General features: G+C 41.9%; 2 protein-coding genes across 4 annotated transcripts in view; both read left to right on the top strand.

Annotated features, from left to right (window-relative positions):
* Positions 1-21,532, top strand: part of LOC120444428 (neurogenic protein mastermind) — a 69,361-nt gene that overhangs the window by 25,816 nt on the left and 22,013 nt on the right. Inside the window, exons 1-2 of one of the 3 annotated variants that reach the window (XM_039624069.2) lie at positions 14,804-14,951; positions 21,066-21,454. The exons of the other annotated variants lie outside the window; for them this stretch is intronic. Coding sequence (XP_039480003.1) covers positions 21,443-21,454 — 12 coding nt within the window. The 5' untranslated portion in view covers positions 14,804-14,951; positions 21,066-21,442. Of the gene's footprint in view, positions 1-14,803; positions 14,952-21,065; positions 21,455-21,532 lie in introns of those variants that run through there. 3 annotated transcript variants of the gene reach the window in all.
* On the top strand, positions 11,712-12,794 carry LOC120444429 (acylphosphatase-2). The gene has a single exon (XM_039624071.2). It carries the CDS (start codon positions 11,805-11,807, stop codon positions 12,135-12,137), a length of 333 nt encoding a protein of 110 aa, XP_039480005.1. The 5' UTR covers positions 11,712-11,804; the 3' UTR covers positions 12,138-12,794.

Here is a 21,532-nt window from a genome sequence, read left to right as displayed (position 1 = left end):
CTCACCTAAAATTTTTAGATTTATCAACTGCAATCTTATCCTCCTAATAAAGTCCGGTTCATCCCTAAAATGTGTATATGTATTACACCAGATTTTTTCCATCACAGATTCGCATACTTTCATCATGTTTGGCTCTTTCCGTTTTCGATAACCACCCTTCGAAATCAAACCACCCCCACCCCCCGCTGGGTGGCTTGTGTCTATAACGTCCTGCCAATAACCATAACGATTATGTCCGTGCAACATGTGACATCAACAACATCATAACAGAGTCTAAAACGAAGCCAACACCATTGATTGCTTGATGTTTTTCCCTTACCAACCGTTTTCATTTGCATTTGCTCCCCGTATTTAACGTTCATGAGATTCCGTTTTCCTTTTTCCACCTGCAGTTTTCAATTTGCATGGGAAAACTGGCAGACCCTATACTCTAATGAGCTTCGTGTTGGCAATGCACCCTGAAATTCCGCTTAAACTCCATCTTTTGTGATGCCCACGCGGCGTATACTTAATATACGGCATATGGACAAATGCCTCTCGAAGTGATTAGCGTTTATGGCTAGCAGCCCGAATCCTGGAACAATGGCACTTGACCATGGGGGCAAACATTGGTGTACGGCGGGGTTTTTGGGGGGCACTTTACGGGGATTTGTAGAACAGCAACGGCCAGCAGCAGCCGTAGAAAAAAAAAACATTTTTCATTACTTTACTGGAGCGGAAATGGCAAATTAACTGCACAAATACACGGCCACGTGTGTGCGTGAAAGCGTATTTGTATGCTCATTTATTCATTACACTGCATGCGCCCCTGACTTGACCCTCATCCCCCCTGCCCCCTCCCCTTCTACCGGCATGTCCATCTGCAACCCCCTTTCACCCATCTTATTGACTTCAAATGCGAAAAGTCGCTTTTGAGGCAGGGACAAAGTTTACATAGGTGATGATATAGACTTAAACAAGGGTACAGTACTCATTGTTATTTCTACACAATGTTTTGTACTAAAAATAGTATTTTAAACTAAGCGATTTAGTTTAGTTATAAATTTTTGTTGAAAATGTGGAACTGCATGGAACTGAATTACCCATGGTTAACTATAAGTATGCATTAAAAAAAAGAAGACCAACTACTTACTTATTTATAAATTAAATAAGAAGAAAAAGCATTTAACAAATTTTTAATTTTAAATTTAAAAATGGGCTCCGAACAAGCAGAATATTAATTTTACAGAAAAATCAGCAAAAGTACAATTTAAATAAATCGTATTTTAAACTGCTTATATCACCAGACATAATGAGTGTTACACTTAAATGCGATAAACCATTTTCACCATCATACTGAGTGCGAGTTTAATCGCGCTTGTTGCGTCATTGAGTCGGCCTTTGTGTGCACTGTTGACGTTTTAAAATGTTAAAAATAAATGGGCATTTTACAAAAAACAAAGCGGCTGGCAAAAGGCAAAAACGAAAAACGAAAAGGAGGCGCAACGTCATAGTCATCAATGTCAGCAGTGACGAAATGTTTGCAAATAAACAAAACTCGCCTCCAACAAATAGAAATGTTAAATGAATCGTGGATGTGAGACAATGAGTGTCCATCCGACATGTGGAAAAAGTTTACGTCTGAGTTGTTTTTTTTTTTCCCCCCCCCTGTGTGTCGTAGTGTGCTTTTTTCTGCCCAGGGTGATACATACACTGCGAGAAGCGAGTACCAAAATCGCCGCCGCCGCCGCCGCCGGAAGTTCAAAAGGTGACAATGAGACAACGAGGAAGGCACAGTCACTGGAACGACTAAAAATGGTGAGATCAAAGGGGTGCCGAGGGGACTTGCAACTGGACAATTGGCGGCAGAATTCACTTGAAGCAATTAAATTTATGAGATTGTTGATTTTGTGCATTTGCGAAACTTTGTCGGCCGATGAAAGCCCAACAGCTGAGACAAAAGTCAAAAGGGTTGTACTCCCCTTTTTCCACCCAACTCGTTTCGTTTCGTTTCGATTTGATTTTATTTCATTTTTGCAACCATTGAATGTACATATATGCGAGTATAAGCACACTCAGATAGCTATAAAATATCTTTGGTTCACATTTAAATCCGTAATTTCAATTCCACTTGTCGTGTTTACACACACAATGCATAATTTATAGAAATTTGTCTGCAGAGCGAAGTAGCGACAGAATCGGAGCAGCGGGACAGAGATAGCCATAGGCGAGCAAGCGAGACAGAGCATGCGGCCTCATATAACCTGAAACATAGGAACGCACGGCGTGAGCACAGTGGATTAGAAAAGTTCAAATAGAGCCATACAAAAGCATATTGTATAGATGTTTTTCCCATTTAGAAAATAAAAATGTGTAGCCTGTTTGGTTCAGAAAAAGTTTCCTAGAATTCATGGAAAATAGCAGATAAAAAAATCTATAAATGAAATATTAATCATCCACTAAATGAGTGAATCTTCTCTGTATATTCCAACACATGAATCACGGCCCTAAGTAGAATATAACTCTATAGCAAGCTCCTGAAACTCCCTATCCATATTATATGAATGTTTCATTTGTATCTGGGTATCTGGTGGCTTGCTTAATATTTTAAAGCACCTTTTTCGGGGTTGCAACCTTTTTGCGGATACTGTGTGTCCATGGGGCAACGAGGAGTCGTGGCACGCAGTCTCTTTCAGTCAGTCAGTCGGCAGTCAACCCCCTTCGACGACCTTCTGCGAACCGGCGCCCATGCCGCATGCCCCAGCCCCATCCCCACTGGCTCACCCTCCTTCCTTCTCAAGTGTCGCATATGGCAGGCAACGTGTGCCCGCTCCCCCTTCTCTCTTTCTCCCCATTTCCCCATGCTCGACCCCCATCTCTGAGCCTCTTCCCCTTGCTGTTGCTCGTTGGTTTTGAAGCTTCTGCTATGGGGCGCCTCTGTGGTTCCAAAGGGGGGTGACTAGTGAAAGGGGGGCGTGGCAGGTCGGTCCCCATATCAGTGCGAGTGCCTATACATGTATTATGGTGTGTATGGCGGTGTGTCTGTGTGTATTTGTGTTAAACTCAACGAAGCTTAAAAGCTTTGTTTGCACCATGAAAGACTTCAATATTTGTAGTCTGTATTCCTCCACTTGATTTCCCAGCCGATGGCATGTAGACCCAAAACACAGGCCCTTCTTTTTATTAGCTGCGATTGAATATAAAATTGGGTATAGATTTCAGTTTTTACATTTAGCAATGGGTATTTATCAGTTTTGTATACAGCAAACTACAAGTAACATAAAATACTAAAGAAACAGCCATTTGGAAATTAAAACAAATGTTTTTAATTTAAATTATGCAAAAAGCTAGCTAGTTTAGATAACGTAGCTCCCAGCTATAGCTGAACTATTGGGCTTAGTTAGAATAAGTTTCTTACCTAGTTCTTTACTTTGATTTTCTATTTAAGAATGAATTTGATTTATGTTTTTTGAATGCAGTAGTAATTCCGCGATTTGCATGGGGCGTCCCATCAATGCTTGTGGTTATTCCCACCTAACTAACTCCGATCCAGCCCCTAGAACACCCTAACAAAAAAAAAAAACCCCCTACCCATCTGCATTTCCTCCCCCCCTCAACAAACTGTGCCACACTATTGAGTGCCGCGCCCACTTTTCACGCACGCCCCTCCGCTTGGCCAAGAAGTGCAAGGAAAGCGAAAACGAACAAAATATGGGGTGAAAGAAAAAAAAAACGAAGATTGTTGAGGCAGCCACATAATCCACTTTTGCATCAGCCAAGCCAGCCGAGGCGGAGATGCCCCCTTTGCAACGACGCCCCTGTTCTGGAGTGCCTTTTGTTGCTGCAGAGAAATATAAAAAATAATTGGAAGTCGCTTGCAACGATGTTGTCGCTCTCGTCAGCCTCGCCGTTGACGTTTTGCTTGTTAGCTGCACACTCTCTCTCCAGTTTTCCTCGCATTTCCCATTTTCCCAGCACCAGCACCAGCTCCAGCCCCATCCCCATCCCCATTTCAAGCCCCTTTCACTGTGCGGTTTCAATCTTTTTCCTGGGCTTCGCTTTTGATTTGACTTTTGTTTGCTGGTGATTAGGAGCTCAAGCAGGCAAAGGAGCAGGATTTGTTTAAACAATTTACAAATGCTCCATTGAGTTGCAAGTGGAGGTATTACGCGGGTGCAGAACTATTCCAGTTTTGGTTGCTCCCATTTTCAAAAATAAAGGCTTAAACTAACAGCCATTAGTAGTTCCAAACGAAATATAACGATGTTTTCGGTGTTATTTAGTTTCGGTATGATCCTTAACGCTTTAAGGTTTATTCCTGATGTGCACCTATTAGATTCTCTTATAATTTATGGTTTATAGCCTCGTATCGAAGCAATTTTCAAACTCGTTGACATTTTGGCTTGACCCAAACCCCTTGTGTCCTGTCATCAGCAACTTTTGGATGTGCTGCTAAATTAATAATTTTGATTGAGGTCCTTGGAGCTTCACTGACTTCCCCGCACCGCTCCTCTAATCGTTGTGTTATCCGCCGTGTTTTATCAACACTTTCGCATCATCTTTGCCCATCGTCAGTGTCGTCATCATCATAATCATAACTATTATTATTAACGGCAGAGAAACGAGCCTATTTAGCGTCAACAAGCACAAAATCGTCTGCTACCCCTTGTGCAAAGATATATCCCTCGTCTGCTGTCCTGCCGCCTACAAAAATCCTCCCCCGAGGGCTCGGCATCCGAAGAAAAAAGCAAATTTCCCACAAAACTTTAGCAGGCGATAAAAATTTGTCTACATTAGCTGAGAGAAGGAGCGAGGGAGCCGCACGTTGCACAGTTTTGTGGCATATGCCGCACGACTATGCACCGCCCAAAAATGTGAGACTAAAAGTAATGCACTTTAAGTCAGAAAATCTGTGAAAGAGCAAGAAGTAAATCGAAGGAAAAACGTTTTTTCATTCATTTCCATTTAATGAAGTTTCAAGCCCATAAATACATTTCAAATTTACACAATATATATCTGATTTATTAATAAGAAAAGCCATTTAGGCACAAAGTAGAACAAGAAGGTGGTTGTAAGTTTCGTTTTCTGTACGAGAAACTCTTACAGATTTCGTAGAGAAAGGTAAAAAATTCGAAAATATGTGTAAAAGTAGTTTATTTTTCTCTGTGCACCCTCAGATGGCTAATCCCTCTTTCCCCTTCGGCAACTATCTATATCTGAAGTATTCTGTGTTTTGGTAACAATCTTAACGGTATTCGGCATTCGAGGCAATCTCATAGGCCACCTTCGCTTCGTGTGTGGGTGCCATTTACATTTACAGGACAACAGTCGGTCTGCTGTCACCCCCTTCCCCCCGTTCCACTCTCCTGCTCCACTCACTGCCCCACCACCCACCCAATACCCACAGTCCCCAACGCCCACTCTGCAATTTGTGGCCTGGCTTTAAGTTGCTGGCTTAAGTGCGCATGTCCTGGACATGAAGATTGTCTGCCCGCTTTCCTTGCTCAATTATTGACGAAAAATTGTGAAAATTTGCCAGCCTGGATACTGTTAATTGCCTCCCAGTATCGAATTTGTATCTCCCCCTCAATCTTCGCTGATCAAATTAACTGATTTTGTTGTTGTTATTCTGCAGTGCGTTGACATAAACAAACAAAAGTTCACACTGAGGCAAAATAAATAAATAGAGTGAAAATTGCATTTCGTTAAATGGCGACGTCGACGATGTCGCTTAATTGAATATCGCCCAACAACAAAGGCCACAGCAATAACAACTATAGTTCTCCACCAGCAAATCCACTTGACGACAAGCAGCTAAGACAATTGCAGAGGGCGTGACAACCCTTTTCGCCTCGAGAGGCGCCCCCCTCCTCCGCCCCCGCTGCCACCACCCACTTTTCCTCCCGTTTTTGCACTATGCCTTCGTCATTGCATCAAAACAAAATTCAATTAAGTTGATTGCAAATCGTTGCCGTCAAAATGAAGACGAAAAGAAACACAAAAGGAACTGAAATCGAGCAGAAATTGCATAGAATAGGCGGTACATGTCAAAGTTTCGAAGTCAAAAATGTATTTAACCTACAAAAATGGTAAAAAAAAAATACATTTTTCAATGCGTATACGTAATTTTCTTAAAGATTTAAGCGAAAATACCCGAGCTATTTTAAAAACAACACCTCATATATGGTGTTTTATTTATTTAAAGAGATAAGCCTAACTGAATTAAATATTTTTTAACGATTTAAATTTACTTTTTAGTTCGAATGGATCCATTTCATTTCATAGCATATTTTGTGTGCATACACATCTCTTTCATTGATCATATATCTTAATCACTTTTGGATAACATTTTTAAAACGCCAACAGTTTCGCCCATTTTATTCTTTAAAAAAGCATCCCATTACCAAACAATTTTATTAACAGTTGGCCCTGTTAATTAAAGCAATATTCTCCTCCGTTTCCCCTTGCGGCTTGTTCTTGTCAGCTATTGGCCAACTATTCTTGACCGAGAGGCTAATTGGTATTGTCAGCACTGCCGCTGTCGTTTAGCCAATATAATATTACTATTTTTTGCGCGGCGACCGAAAGTTACATGGAAAATTTAAATTAAAAAAAAAATATGTTCAACTAAGTAATTTATATTTAACCGAAAAAATGTTGTTTTTTGTCACTGTGAATGATTTATTTAAACAATCCGCACGCGAATAAAAACCTTTAATTAATTTACAAAACATATGCGAGGCTTTTAGTGCTTGACAACAGCAGCAGAAAATGAAATTTTTCCGATATAGTTGGCCATCGCACCACACTGCGTATGTGTTATGTCACCTGACCTATGAACTTTGAGTGCATATAAAAAATCTTTTAGCAATGGGTGTCAAAAATTAATGTTTCATGATCATTAAAAAAATGCATAATTGCCGATAATAATTTAGAAAATATTAAATTTTAATGATTTTACATGATATATCCTTTCAAAAATGGCTTGTTTACCTTTTCTAATTTTGTTCACACAAATTGGACAAACTTTTGGGTAATTGTACTTCTAATTGCTTTATTACAACTTTAATTGCTTGTTCTAAAAACGCTCGCTGTTAATTTACAGCTGTTATTTAGCAGCAGAATGTGCGAGCGAGGTGCCTGCCACGGGTTAAACAGAGAGGGAAGGAGTCACTTAGTCAGGGCGATTGCTTGGCTTGTTTTTGTGATGTTTCCTTTGTTTTGTTTTGATTTGCTCTACCTCCGACTGTTTGTCTATGTTTTTTCCCTCTCTATTTCCCTGTCCTCTTTGTCATTGCCCCGTTTTCTCTCGGCTTTCCACTCGGATCCCGAAACACCGAGAAAGACCCTTTGTAAATTTTAATGGCAAATCTGCTGCCATTTGCGGCACATTTCGCGTACAATTTTCATTTTTGTTATGCCCACATATTTATTTTCATGGCTTGTCCTAGGTGGTTGGGTGTTTTGGGGGTGGCGGGTAGGCCCAGCGACCGCGTTTCTTGTACACACGCAGAAATAATAGATGTTTTTGAAATACAAAAATCTCAAACGGTCCTTGAAGTATGCAACAATAAATTATAGCCCGGGAAATGCAATTAATAATCTAAAGCGCACATTTCAATGCACATTTAGGGGATAATCGGAAATCCGATACATTATTTTATTTTACATGTTAGTTTTGTACTTAATGATTTAAGCAAATATATCTATAAAATGATTCCCTTAACTCAAATTGCAATATCTGGTTTTTACCAGTGCACACCACATTGCTAAAGGGGCGCACTTTACATTTGTTGTTTATTTTGGCGTGAGCGTTGCCAGCCACGAGAGCATAGAAGACATGGCCACTGCGAGTGAGGAAGAGGCGAGAGCGCCAACGAGTGAGTGTGTGAGTAAAGTGGGGAGCCGGCAAGAGTAAGAGAAAGAGAGTGAGTGAGTGAATGTCGATGGCTCTCCTTATTGTTGCTGCTTTTGCTGCCGCTGTTGCTGGCATGCCATTTCCCGTTATCAGTGGCAGACTTTCTGCCAACCTGCTGTCGCACGCTGTAAGCGTCGGCGCTGGCATCGCTGTCGCCGTCACTGTCTCAGCCTCTGCCTCGGCCTCTGCCGTCGCTCAACGGTGACGCCACGAACACCGCACAGTGAGTGCGAAATATAGCTCGTTTGGGGAAAAAATATTCATATATCACCCTATTAATTAATGAAAATATTATATTTCATGTTGAACAATTAATAAAATAATAAAATTGTTGGTTAACTTAAGCAATACAACTTTTGATTTGGTTTACTGTATCGAGTTTTAAGTGTAGTTCTCAACTTTATAGTTCGAATTTAAGGAAATTTAAAAATTATTAAAATAATTAGCAGCTAAATTTTTATATACTGACATTATTGGTTTTTGAGTGCTAAGGAATAGATCGCATGCCACTGTGCCTCATTCTGTGTTCCTCATTTTGGATTTTGTGCGCACGCCGTGCCAGCTAATTTTGGATTTTCTAAGCGAGCCGAGTGAAATATTTTTAGCTTCTCGACTGCGACGCAGCTGCACAGTCGGCGCTGGCAGCGACGTCAACATGCAGATTTTTGCAATTGTTTGCCTTATTTGGCCGCTGACGTGATTTTGTTGTTGTTGCCGTTGTGCTTGCTGTATTTTTAGCCAGTTGATTTATCATTCTCATTGCGTTTACGCTGCATTTGTGGCTAATCAGTACTTTGTCTCTCTTCCTCTCGTTGCAGGTGAGTTTCCCCCGTTGTTTGTCTCATCAACGCATTGTTGTACCGTGTAAATAAGCATATTGTGCAGATAAAACCGTAAGTTAAGCTAAGTATCCGAGCGTTAAGGAGTCGCCATTACTGGAATGTTTGCATCATCGTCGAGTTATTCTGATAAGCCGAAGCCGAGATCACGGGTTACGTATACGCAGCGTAGGACAGCTCAGTGATTGAGTGTTGGTAACCCTATTATGAGCGGATTCTCGTAAATTCCACCGACATCCAAGATAAATCAGATTGGAATGAGTGTAAATCCGTGTTTTAATTAGAATATCATTCCATTTAAATTCTGGTTTACATTTCTTTCTCTTGAGCTACACTTTATATCCAGTCTGTTTAGGGGCCATCATTTTTCTCCCTGCACTGCATAATAATTTTGTCATTTGCGTAAACAAATCAATGTGCGTGCGTGTGTGTGTGTGTGTGTGTGTGGCGAAGTGAAGTCTTCGTACCGCGAGTTACTGCTCACCCAAGCACTCCCCTTTTGAACTCCGAAGCCATTCGACTTCTTTCTCTTGATATTCCGATTTTCCTATGCCACTGTAGTTGTATTTTTCCCAGCTTTTCCTCCATTTTCCGCCCGCTTTCCCCGTCGCGCGGCTTTGAAGTGTTTACATTTTGCATTTGAATTATCGCCGTTTTATATGCTTCGCTTTGATTTTCTATTCACTTGTTGTTATTGCCCTGTCTGCCTTACTTATTTTAAGCTAATTTTAGTATTTAGCTTTCGTTTGCATTTCAATTCAATTTGGAAAACGTTGGGGAAAACGCTGTGGGCTTGGAAAAGACCAAGTACTGTACTTTTTTATTTCTAATTTCCATTTCGATTTAATTGTTGTTCTTGCCGCTGACGTTGTTGTTTTTGCTGTTGTAGGTTGTTGTTGTTTTTGTTTCGCCTTTTCCGATTTGATTTGTGTTAATGTTAATGTATGTGTGCTTGGCGCCGTTCGGCTTGGCGGCCAAACGGTTTGAACAATAAAAGTTTTGAACGCAATGATAGGAAAATGCTTTGACTTTTATGCATTCCAAAAAATTGTTAGCATGGTGTTCGTACGTTTATGTTTAATACGTTTATGTTTAATAGAAGCAAATATGAAAGTTCAGACAAGTTAATGCAACTCCGAGTAACATGTTGTACATTTGGCAAGCAGCTGATAACTTACTTATGAAATAAATTCACGGATTTTCAGAGTCTTCTGCAGTTAGTAATAAAACATGATAACTACATTATATAGACTTCCCCTTTTCCGATCGCAGTGATACAGTGCTGTTGAATTTTCCCTGCTAGCTGTGCTTATCTGGTGTTTATCCGTTCTGCAAGATCACTCATTTTCTCGCTCTCTGGCGTTGGCTTGTGGCTCTCTTTCTCCGACTTCACGCAGTTTGCCTTCGGAGAAGCCGAGTTTTGTTTACCGACTGACTTGTTGTTGTGGTGTTGTGTTGTTGCTGTCGCAATTGAAGCGCAGTTTCTGGCAGCAACAGCATGAGCTACAGTATCTATAGATATAGCCATACCTACATGTATACCTATACACCCGTCCGTAGCTTCAACGGCGAGGCATGCGAAGTCCCTTCAAGCGTTTCAACGTACATTTTTTTGTTGTTTTTTGCTGCGCTTCGGTTTGTTTGATTTGGCTTGCTCACCTTCGGCTCGACAGCAGCAGCAACAACTGCAACAACAACAGTATCGAACGGACGTCGACGGAGGCAGCGACGGAACTGCGACTTCGATGAAGGCGACGGCGGTCTCAAATCCAACCTGAAATCCAACCTGAAACTCGAAACGAACCCGAGGCTCGTGCTGTTTCATTTGAATGGGCACACGACGGAGTTCGAGTTGGATTGGCCACAGTGTGCCGGCCAAATTGGAAGCCTTTGGTTCCACTTTGCGAAAACTTTTAAATTCGCTTAACCAAATTGACAGCTTTAGGGCCATTTCAACATACATACGTTTGGTATGTATGTACGTATTTTCGGTTCCTTGAAATGTAGACAGTGCAGGAGGAAAATCGTTGAAAATATCTTTTTGGTTTTTGGTAGCCTTTAGGTATCAGGCAGAAAAAACGCAAAGCCGTAAATCTGTAAAAATATAGCGAATCGTTAATATTTAATAGTCTTTCTTTATAAGCTAAACCTTAGAAGTAATTGTGAAGGAGTATAATTTATGTAGTCAATGGAAAACCAACCAAATGTTTGGCAGCTGGGGGACGAGTACTTGTAGCTGTAGTCATTTATCACAGGCTTCTTTTGCAAATACCTTGGCTCAAAGGACCTCATTCCGAGGCCCTCTGCCTCTTTTCGTCTCCCCCCTCCCCCATCCCGCTTCCACTTGATCCTGTGCGTAGCACATAAATATCGTATTAAATATTTGCCTTAGTATCGCCTGCGATGTCGGCGTTTCGCGTTTGCATTAACGCCGAATGTTGTCTGTTTATCTCACTAGTTATTGTTCGCTGCCCATAGGTGGTGTTTTGCCAATTTCGAGGGGGGTGTTCGTGTGTCCGCTGGCTGTAGAGGGGAGCGGGGCTTTATGGTGGCAAGGGGGAGGGTTTCGCCTCTGGTTTGGTGGTTGCAAACTTTTGTGGCATTGCCAGTTGATTGGATTGCCATGAGATGAACTTGGCGTCGCATGTGGATGTGTGCGTGTGTGAATGAGTGTGGCAAGTGATTTATGAGTCCCCAGTGCTGATATGGGATACGCTATATGCGATGGATATACAATAGATACAATGTCATTAGCGCTCTCGCCGATACACTGTTCCTTTTTACGCTAAAAACTTCCTATTTCTATCTTAAAGTTGAATTTAATCACATAATGGCGATATCATGGACACCACTCAGTTTAGAAATCAATCTGAGCACGATTTGCTTATGTTATCTTTATTAGAGGTCCACTGTAGCCTTCAAAGCGCTTTGCCCCAAAAGGAAACTCTTAACTGCTTAAGCGAATCCAGGAGCCACCGACATTGCTGTAACGAAAACTGACAAAAATCAACTAAATTTCAACAACATTAAGTCGGAGTTATTTCTAGAAAAGACAAAGCAAACTAAACATGATGCAGCCAGCGGACCAGATCTTCGCCTGCGGATTCGAGCTCTTTGGGCGAGTACAGGGTGTGTGCCTGCGGAAGCAGACCCGAGATCTCGCCACAATGAACCAGGTGCGCGGGTGGGTGATGAACACGGACGAGGGCACGGTGAAGGGTCAGCTGGAGGGCACCCTGCCCAAGGTCAACGAGCTGAAGTTCTGGCTTCTGAATTTCGGCAGTCCGCGCTCGATTATCGAGCGGGCGGAGTTCACGCCCACCAAGGAGATCACATCGCACAACTTTAGCCGCTTCTCGATTCGCTACCACAACGTGTCAGCCACGAAAAAGGCCATTTAATGGAGGAATAGTAACTTGTCTGCTACCAAATTGTAACTGTGTATTGCTGTAATTATTTGTTTGGACCTTTAAATTGAGCTGCCTACGAAGTGCTTCTACGAACATCATTTATAAACCTCTAAAATGAAAAACAGGCTGCCAGCCACTAATTAAGCCGCACAAAGAAATGCTCAGCGCAATTACATGGAGGCTGGCACATCCACTATATACTTATTTTTATATATCTACAAAAGTAAATATATGTGAGATGACTTGGTTAGACAGACACCTGCAGCTTCAGCTTCAGCTTTAGCTTCAGTTTTCGCTTCGGCTTGGCCACATTTCCAGTTGAGCGACGCCCCAAACTGGCAATGAGTTTTTACGGCACACAAACAGCAGCCAACTGCCAACTGCCAACAGCCAAGAGCCGTGAGTCGAGCAACAGACAATACTGGGTATACGGAATATCTAGAATAACAACAGAGAGCCGCAAATATTTATTGCAGTGCGCTGAACAAGAGCAAATTGAGTATTTTGATTGAAGGTGAAAATCTGGAAGTATCGTGACTTTTCAAGGCGGAAGGTATTATAAAAGTACATTTTAAGGAAGTGTGTCTTCAATTTAATTTGTATCTGTAAAAGGAAGATAGAAATAAAGATAGTAATCTGTAAAAAGAAGGGTAATAGTTTAATAATGTAAGCAAAACGTTTGCCTCGTTTATTCGCTGCTTATCTGAAAAAATACATTGTTTGCCTTATTAGTTATTTTAGTGTGTTGAAGTAGAACATTTCAAGTGATCACGCGCTCGAAAGTTTACTGAATTGTTTTAGAATTTCCTTACTGACCGTTACATATGTAAACATACTCTAGAAACGAGCAAGTAATATAGTATCCAAATGGTATATATCCGAATTTAATGATGCTACTCAAATTACCAATTATTCTGATTAATCTCGAGTGGTTTAAAATCAGAATCGGGCTGTAGTCGAAGTGCCACACGCACGTCTTATCACATTTTCGAGTTGTCCAAGTGTATCGCAAGTTGGAGCGAGAATTCAGTTGCCCTGGCTGTTGGCGCTGTAGTCGTAGTAGCTGTAGTGTTGGGCCCCCAAATGCCCTCCATGGGTCGCTGACTACCACGACGCCACTGCTCGCGCGATGGCGTCACTGCCGGCGTCGCTGCCGCCGAAGCACTGCGCATAATCACAACAAAATCAAACAAATGAACGGCACTGACACAGCGGCAACACCAACGGCAGCAGCAACAGCAACAGCAATAGCAACAGCAACAGCAGCAGCGGCAACAGCAGCCACAGCAACATCAACATCATCGCAGCAGCAGCAACATCACCGCAACAGCAACAGCCTCGCGTTGCGTGTGTGCGTGCATGTGAGTTTGTGTTGGCAACTTCGTTGCGTGTGTAACAGGCGCCCAGATTTTCCGAGAGAGCTGAAAAAGAACATTTCCACATGCGGACATGCGGAGTGGTGGAGTGTTCCCATTTGTGGATGTTGGGTTTGCGGAATTTTTATAGGTTAAGCTGTAAGCGCTGCGAGGGGTTGCGGGGAGAGCCGAGGGAGGCGTGGCAGAGGCTGGGGCGAGCGAAGAGGGTTGCTGGTGTGGCCTTAACTAGTTTCAGCCGGCCGGTGTCGTTGCCTTATAAACGAGCGAGAAATGCGAGATAAAGAGCGGTTCGCACGAATCACTCGACTCACTTGGATTTTTGTGAGTGATTCCTGCGTGCGCCAAACCCAAACACAAACCCAAAAACCCCTGAATTTTCCAAACTCCCCCTCCCCCCGCTCGTGCTACCACCATCTGAAATTCCTTTGCGCATTCCTACGACGTTGACGTCGCTGCCTGTTTCCGGTGTCACTTCCTTATTTAGTTGTTCACGGTGTTTGTTGTGTGTGTGTGTGTGTGTGTGTGTGTTGTTGCCTGGCTTTTGGGTTGGATTTCGCTGGATTTCGTCCTTGTAGGCTCAACCCAATTTAACAGCCATCAGAAAGTGGCAGCGTATTCAATTTGCCTGAAAGCCAGGCCACCCGCAAAAAACATGAAAAGAAGCGAAGAAAACAGAAACGATGATCATTAGTCGGATTATTATTAGTCTATTAGTGGTAATCAAATTTATGGCACAAATACAAATTGAGGGAAAACTTTCATGACGCCAAAATGGAAATTGAAAACACCGCGTTTGGCAGCGGCGGGGAGTGGTGGGTGGGGGGTGGTGTAAGACAGGTTGTCGCGGCATACATAAATGCAAACACTTTGTGCAAATATTTGTGTCATTAAACAAATGACAAACGAATTGGTTTCAACATGAAAGCCAAGAAAGAGAGAGAGAGAGCGACACAGTGAGAGAGAAAAAGAGAGAGGGAGAGCAGCTGACATGCAACATGCTAACAGCAGAAGCAGCAACAGCGGCAGCTTATCAACCGTCTGTTATGGCTAACAGCGACATCCCCGCAGCAACACTCATACCAACAGCCACCCACTCGCACACAGATACTCACTCATTGCGGCGCTGCAACAATGCAAAAAGCAAACTTTCTCGCTGCCCGCTTCGCAGCTGGCGTCGTGTTGCTGCTGCTGCTGCCGCTGCCAGCGTCGCTCGCGTCGCTCGAAGTCGCTTCGTTTGGTTTCGCTGGCAGCGGCTCGTGCCAGTACTCAACCGACTGCCAAACGGCGCACGACAAACCAGCAGCAGCAGCAAAAGCAGCGGCAGCAGCAGCAACAGCAACAGCAACACGACGCCAGCAGCAGTAACAGCCGCACGGCAGAAACAGCACAACTAGCCAAAGAAAAGCTGAGCGCTTCTTTTTTGTTTGCGGTTCGTTCCCTCAGCGATAAAAACACAACAGCAACAGCAATGGCAACGGCAACAACAAAAGCAACATTAGCAACATTAGCGACTATGGCAATATAAGAAAAGAAAACAAATTAAAAAGAAATACTAAAAACTGCACTTAAACTTAATGAAGAAATAAAGTGTTCGAGTGCTAAAACGTTAGTGTTTGAAATGAAAAGCGAAAAGAAACAATTTAGTGTCGCACAGAAAGAGTTACAGTACTTTTAAATCGCTAAGATGAGAGAAAAACATAAACAAAAGTGTTGTACAAATTGAAAAACACCAACAAACATATTGAAGTCAATCTGCTGTGATCAAAATCAGCTGTGATTATGTGCGAAAAGAAAAACGTTTTCCACGTCTCTTGTGCTCATGGAATTTAACTTCTTTTATTTACGAGATCTTCTGCTACATTCCTGTGTGCTTTCTAGCAATTATTTAACTCAACCCCCTGTCCTGTTTATTTATTTGACATTTTATTCGCTTTTTCGTGACTGGTTCTTGGATGGGAAATTGTGCATAGCAAATGCAAATTTATTAGGTGCAGACTTCGTAAGACTCACGTAAGACGTAAAATGGCAGAAATTAAAAATCATAAATCAAAAGTGCTAAATAAATCAGGAGGAAAATTGAGCAAAACAAAAAGTGTGCGTATGTGTGTCGGTTTTTTGTTTTTTTCTTCTTTTTTTGCCACTCTTCGGCTCGATGGAAACCATTAATTACATTGCAGTAAATCCGTTTGCGAATTTGTACGCTCTGCATAATTTTTGTTTTCATAAATTATAAACTTTTATGTTTGGTGCTTAGTTGCTTGCTAAAATATCAAAGAAAACACTTTTGGCCAACATAAATTTCCGTTTGATTTCTCCGCGTGGCTGCATGAGTGTGCGTGTGTGTGTGCTGGTGTGTGTTACGCATATTGCTTAGACAAGTGGCCGAGAAGCGTGGGGGAAATGGGGGCTTGCGGTGGGGGAGGAGGAAGTGCAGATCTGAGCGAGCAATTGGTCGTTTGTTATGCCCTCACCGAAAAGTGGGGCATGCTCACAATGCCATGAAGTAGAACACGTTTGGAACTGTGCATATATGTATATTCGTATCTGCACTTACGTATTCATAAAGATGTGCACACACTAATGGCCATCTGTGCCTCAGTTTGTGTGCCCTGCATTGGGCGAACAATTGGGCTGATTAACGGTTTTGAATTATGCAAATTTCGATGGTTAGTTATTAGCGGGGTATTTAGATACACACCTGCTGTTACATTTCGATAATTGCTTCGTTTTTCCACAGTTTTCCTTAACGGATTTCGTGTTTTAGCTATTTAAAATATTTGGATGATATGTTTAAAGGGTATTCCAGAGTTAACCATGCTCAGGAACTTCCTCCACGCTTTTGTCTCGTGGTGTATAATTGAATAGTGAGAGACAAGAGCATTCAGGAATTCTTGGGCCAAACAACAGCAATAGTAATAGCAACAATTGCCTTAGAGCGAGCAACAAGCTAACCTAAACCGAACTGAGAAATCTGGCTTAGCCTTTTGGCGTTGCGGAAATTGATGCTGCCTCTGCCTCTGCCCCAGTCGCAGTCGCTGTCGCGGTCGGCGTCGCTGCGTTGCGACTACATTAATCTTACTTTTATTGCTCTTTCTGTTGTTACTGCTGTTTAATTAATTTTTGGTAAACATAATTTCGCATTTGGCTTTATGCGGCAGCTCAGTTAAATGAGTTGAATAATGATTTATAATTCACTTCATACTTTTCTCGCGATTTTCATATTTCCTTCATCCCACTGCCGCCCACTTTTCAATAATTTGCAAAAAATTAATAGTATGCAAAATATAATGCGAGTAAGTGAAGTGCGAATGCTAGGGGCAAAAGGCGGGGGGAGGGGCTGCAAAGAGTAGGACGCAAAACAAGGCCATAATATTACGCATACGCCGTGTGTGTCGGGAAAAATACGGGGTAAGAAATGGTTAAAATAGCAAGGAATTAATTGGAGGCGTTCGTTTTCAGGGGGTGGTACAAAAACAAAGGGGGTGTGGGGGGTGGCAAATGAGCGGCTTTCTGTTATGGCTGACACTTGAGCGAACGTTTTAAGTTACACTTTTAATTAATTGTTGTGAATAAATAATGGCGCGCTGGCAAAGAAGAAAACGCGCGAGAACAGTGAAACGGATAAAAAAAAAGGTTGAAAAAAGAGCCAGGGGAAAACTATTTGCATATCTCATTTAAATTGCATGTAAATTGGAATTCGAACTTGGATTTTCAGTTTTAAATTCGACTTCGACAAAGTGCCGTTTTCTGATTCTCAACTTTACACAGAGAACTTATAAGATTAGTATTGATGGTATACTTTAAAAGATTTTGGAATATCCCTTATTTCATTTAAAAATATCGCTTTTGTTTTTGCTATAACGTGGTTTTTATAAGCCGAATAATTTCCAGCCGTATTATTTTTAGGTACTGTTATATACTTTAAAGACTCGAAATCTTTTTGATTTTTCCTCATAAACGTATTGACCACGTTCGCCTTCTTGTTCTTGGACATCCACGGCCACTTCGCCTCTATCATCTTTCAGTTCCTGTCTCTCAGCACCTACATACCACACAATGTAGCAACTAGCAACTCGACTCAACCAACTAATCAAACAACACGGACGCGAAGCGAAGGCTTTCCACGAAACATTTGATGTGTTTTCTGATGTTTTCCTTTTTTTTCTGTTTTTGTTGGGGATGAGACGATTTCCGTTTTCGGACTAGCTGCTATATAGCTATAGTGTATTGTTTTTTTCTTATTTTTTTCTGGAGCTGAGTGGCCGAGAGTGTCGGTTTGGATTCGCCGCTAATTCGCATTAATCATACGACGCGTTGGACGCGCTCTCTTTTGTTTATGCATTGGAATCATGAAAACGAAATTCGTACAAACTGAACTGCTGAACGTCGCCAATGTGGAAAGAAGCTTTTCCACATTTTTATTTTTACACGCAAAAATGTACTAGCTCTCGGCGACGGGGAGGAAGCGAGACAGGGCGACTGGGTGCAAGAGAGATGGGTGAGGTCTTTTTACTCACGCTTTTGTTGTTGTTGCTTATTTTTAATGTGTCAAGGTTCGCGGCATAATTTCTGTTGCTTTATTTCATTTGCGCGTAAAGCAAACAGAAAATATATAAAAGCGCGACAGCTGATAGACAGTGAAGATACCGAAGCGAGTCATAAGCTGGAAAAAGTTCTACTTTCTTTTTGAGCAACCAATCAGAATAGGTACAACGAAAAATGAAGTAACTTTATAACTAGATTTATAGGAATTGTAATAGGAATAGTAAATACTCCTTTCGCTGTGATTTCGGTTCAACTATTCACAATGTGACCAGTACTTCAGTGAGCCCAACCTTCGATTTTCAGTATACCTCAGACCCCAGACACTTGCCCCCCACCCCCCCGACAAAGTTATTAAGCCCCACCAGCAAGCAAGACATAAAAGCCAAGACGGAGGCCAGAGCGAAGGCAAAGGCGAAGATGAGGATGTCGACATCGACATCGGAGGCGACGCATCGATAAATGTAAATGCAGTAAATGTAGTGGGGAATTAGGGGAGGCATGGGCATGGTGGGTTGGGGGCTTCCTCAAAGGGTTGAGGGGTTTGGGGGGGAGAGAGGCTAAAGGGTACGGTACGAGACTGTGGTATAGTTATAGGTGAAAAAGATGGAAGGCGAAGTGTGCGTGGTGTGGGGGTGGCAATACGGAGAGGGCAAAACATTTTTATTACCGCAGTGGAGTCGTAAAAAACTAAATTACTTTTAAGTTTGTAAATTGTGTGAGCTACCGCTCTCTTTCTGCACCAGCATAACCATCTCTTTCTGCAATAGGTTACATATTACGGCACTGGCATCTCCATCTCTCTCTTCGCCTCTCCTCCCCCCCTCATCTCCTTTTCTACCACTAGCGTTTTCCCACCGCTTCTGGTCAACGCAAGTTTGCATTCTTTGTGTAACGCTTCCACCGAAAGATACCGAAAACACAGATACATTCGCAGATACAGATACAGATACAGCCAGCGCAAGAGACAACAAGTGTGAAGATAGAGGGCAGTAAGAGGGACAGCATGATCGATGGTAGCAGCAGCAGAGGCGCAGGGAAAAACAAATTTATGAAACGTCATTTATTCATAATGAGCCAAGCGAATGGGGAAAAGTGTTGGCGCGTGTATCGAAACGAACGTTGGTGGGGCAATGTGGGGAGGGGGTGTGGGGCTTGGTTTGTGTGCGGGGTTTGTAGTGAAAGAAATGGGAGAGATGGGAGAAATGGGAGAAATGGGGAGATGGCCGAAACGGGCCAATTGTGTGCATTGCATTTCGAGTGTTGTAAAGTGCCATAAACTTATTAGGCGAAAGTGTTTCGTGAGTGCGAGAGATTGTGCATGAATGTGAATGCGTAATGAGTGCTATTCACTTTGTTATTCATTTGGGGGATAGTTTTGCGCAGCCGATTGTAATTGTTTAACCGCCGGTTGAGTGGCTATCGATGACCTGAGTCCGTGGTCTTTGCTGCTCGAGAGGACATTTTCCTTATTGATTGAATAATTTAATTAGGCTCTGTGGGTTGCGACCTTAAGTGAGTGCTTTCCGTTCCAATTTGCCAAATGTGTTTTAAAGGACTTTGAAATCAGTTACGTTCATATTCGACAACACATTTACTCATTGTTTTTTGTATTCAATCTTACAAAATCTTTCAGTTTGTAGGCTCATTTGGGGAACAATTTTCCGAATATTGGGTGTATGTTTCCCAAATTTGAGAGCCCGCTTTTTCGAAGCTTCACTGTATGAAGGTAGTCGCAGAGTATGTTTTTAAATTGCGGTGAATAATTCTGAAAACGAGTCACTTGCGGCTATCCAGCGCATTTCGCAACCTTCTGCACACTTGCAACTGAATCCTCTGCTTCTTCTCACTTTGAAGTATTATATCGTGTGCACTAGATACGCACACAGATACAGCGGCACATACAAGCACACGCACACCTCGCGACCCCACTCACATGTCATTGTGTTGGTTGCTGCGCCTATTCGCGGCTATTTTGTATACATTTTGCATTAATTAAAAACAAAATAAACAGCAAAAGTCGCGGGCGCTTGGCCTGCACGGAGGCATGAAAATAAAAACTGAAAAGCAAACACATTCTGATTTAAATGTGATTGTTTTCTTGCTTTTCTTTTTTTTTTGCCGCCACCGTCTTTCTTTTTTATCCTCTTCGTTTTACGTACCAAGCAAGTGGGATTAATTTGATGTTTTTCACGATTTTTCAACGAAATGATACTTGGGTATTATGCATGTACATAAATAAGCATTAATGAACGAGTTTTATCTGGAGGATTTAAGCGATCTTACAAGAAATAAATAGTGTGAAATATTTGTTGCATAATCTTAACTTTCTGTGATTTTTGCTAATATAGAAGTGGTTAATATTTCTTATAGGTGATATAAAAGCAAAAACCTGCTATTGAAAAAATTAAGATACTTGTCTATAAAGCCCATATACCCCATGATTATGCGATTGAGGGGCATCGAAAGCGCTGAAGTAAGGCAGAACAGAAACAAAAACAACAACAAAAGCGGAGCCGACGCCAACACAACGCACACTGGCGCATAAATTCTCACACAGATACTCTGGCGTTCTGGTTCTCTTTTCTCCGTCGACTTCGGCATTCTGCCACTGATTAGAAGTGTCTTTGCCTTTTATGTTATTGTTTCTGCCTCTGCCTCTGCCCAGCTCTGTGTTTTTTAAGGTTTGCTTTTTTTCTTTTTTACATTTTTGATACATTTTGAGACGCCTGTGTGTGTGTGTGAGTGTGATTTTTGCCAATGCCTGTGTGCACTTGCGATTTTCATGAAATTTCGCTACGGCTTTTCAATAATTTGTGCACGTCTTGCAAGTGAATTTCTTTTGATTACTCTTGCCAAGTCAGCGATGTAGTTGCCATTGTTGTTGAGTGTTAATCGAATCGTGCTTCCCATCCATGCAGTATACATATGCGATATGCGTTATATGTCTGTACATGTGTATCACTAATTTATGTATAATTTCTCACTGTGTGCGCCGCAGCTGAATAAATCAAATTACAATCAAAAGAACTCGAGATCGACGAAGAAAACTGTGAAGAAAATCAAAAGCCCAATGCGCCCGCGAAGTAAATGCAACAAAATGCAACATTTTCGACGCTACTCAGCACTGTCGACGTCGTTACACAACACTGGTCCGAAAAGTTCTCCCTATCGAGTGGTAGCGTAAAATCTCCCCACAAATCCCCGGACCAAGTCTACCAACGCGCCTATCAAATCATCGTGCTACAGCTGTTTAAACTTTTGTGTCTATATATCGAAGTGTTTCCAAATCCGAGCAATTGGCTCTTAATGTCCGTACTACTCAAAAACTAAACTAAATCTTCGCCCAAGCCAGCAAAAGCTATAAACGAACTATCTATGAATATTTGGGTAAGATTTGGAGATCTAATGCTTCAATGATATTATTATATAAGTAATTAAATCATAAAAGAGGGTAGCTTAGTACTT

Source organism: Drosophila santomea, chromosome 2R, assembly GCF_016746245.2.
Source record: "Drosophila santomea strain STO CAGO 1482 chromosome 2R, Prin_Dsan_1.1, whole genome shotgun sequence".
Classification (NCBI taxonomy): Eukaryota; Metazoa; Arthropoda; class Insecta; order Diptera; family Drosophilidae; genus Drosophila; species Drosophila santomea.
Note: the sequence above shows the minus strand (reverse complement) of the source record. Positions and strands in the feature narration are given on the sequence as shown.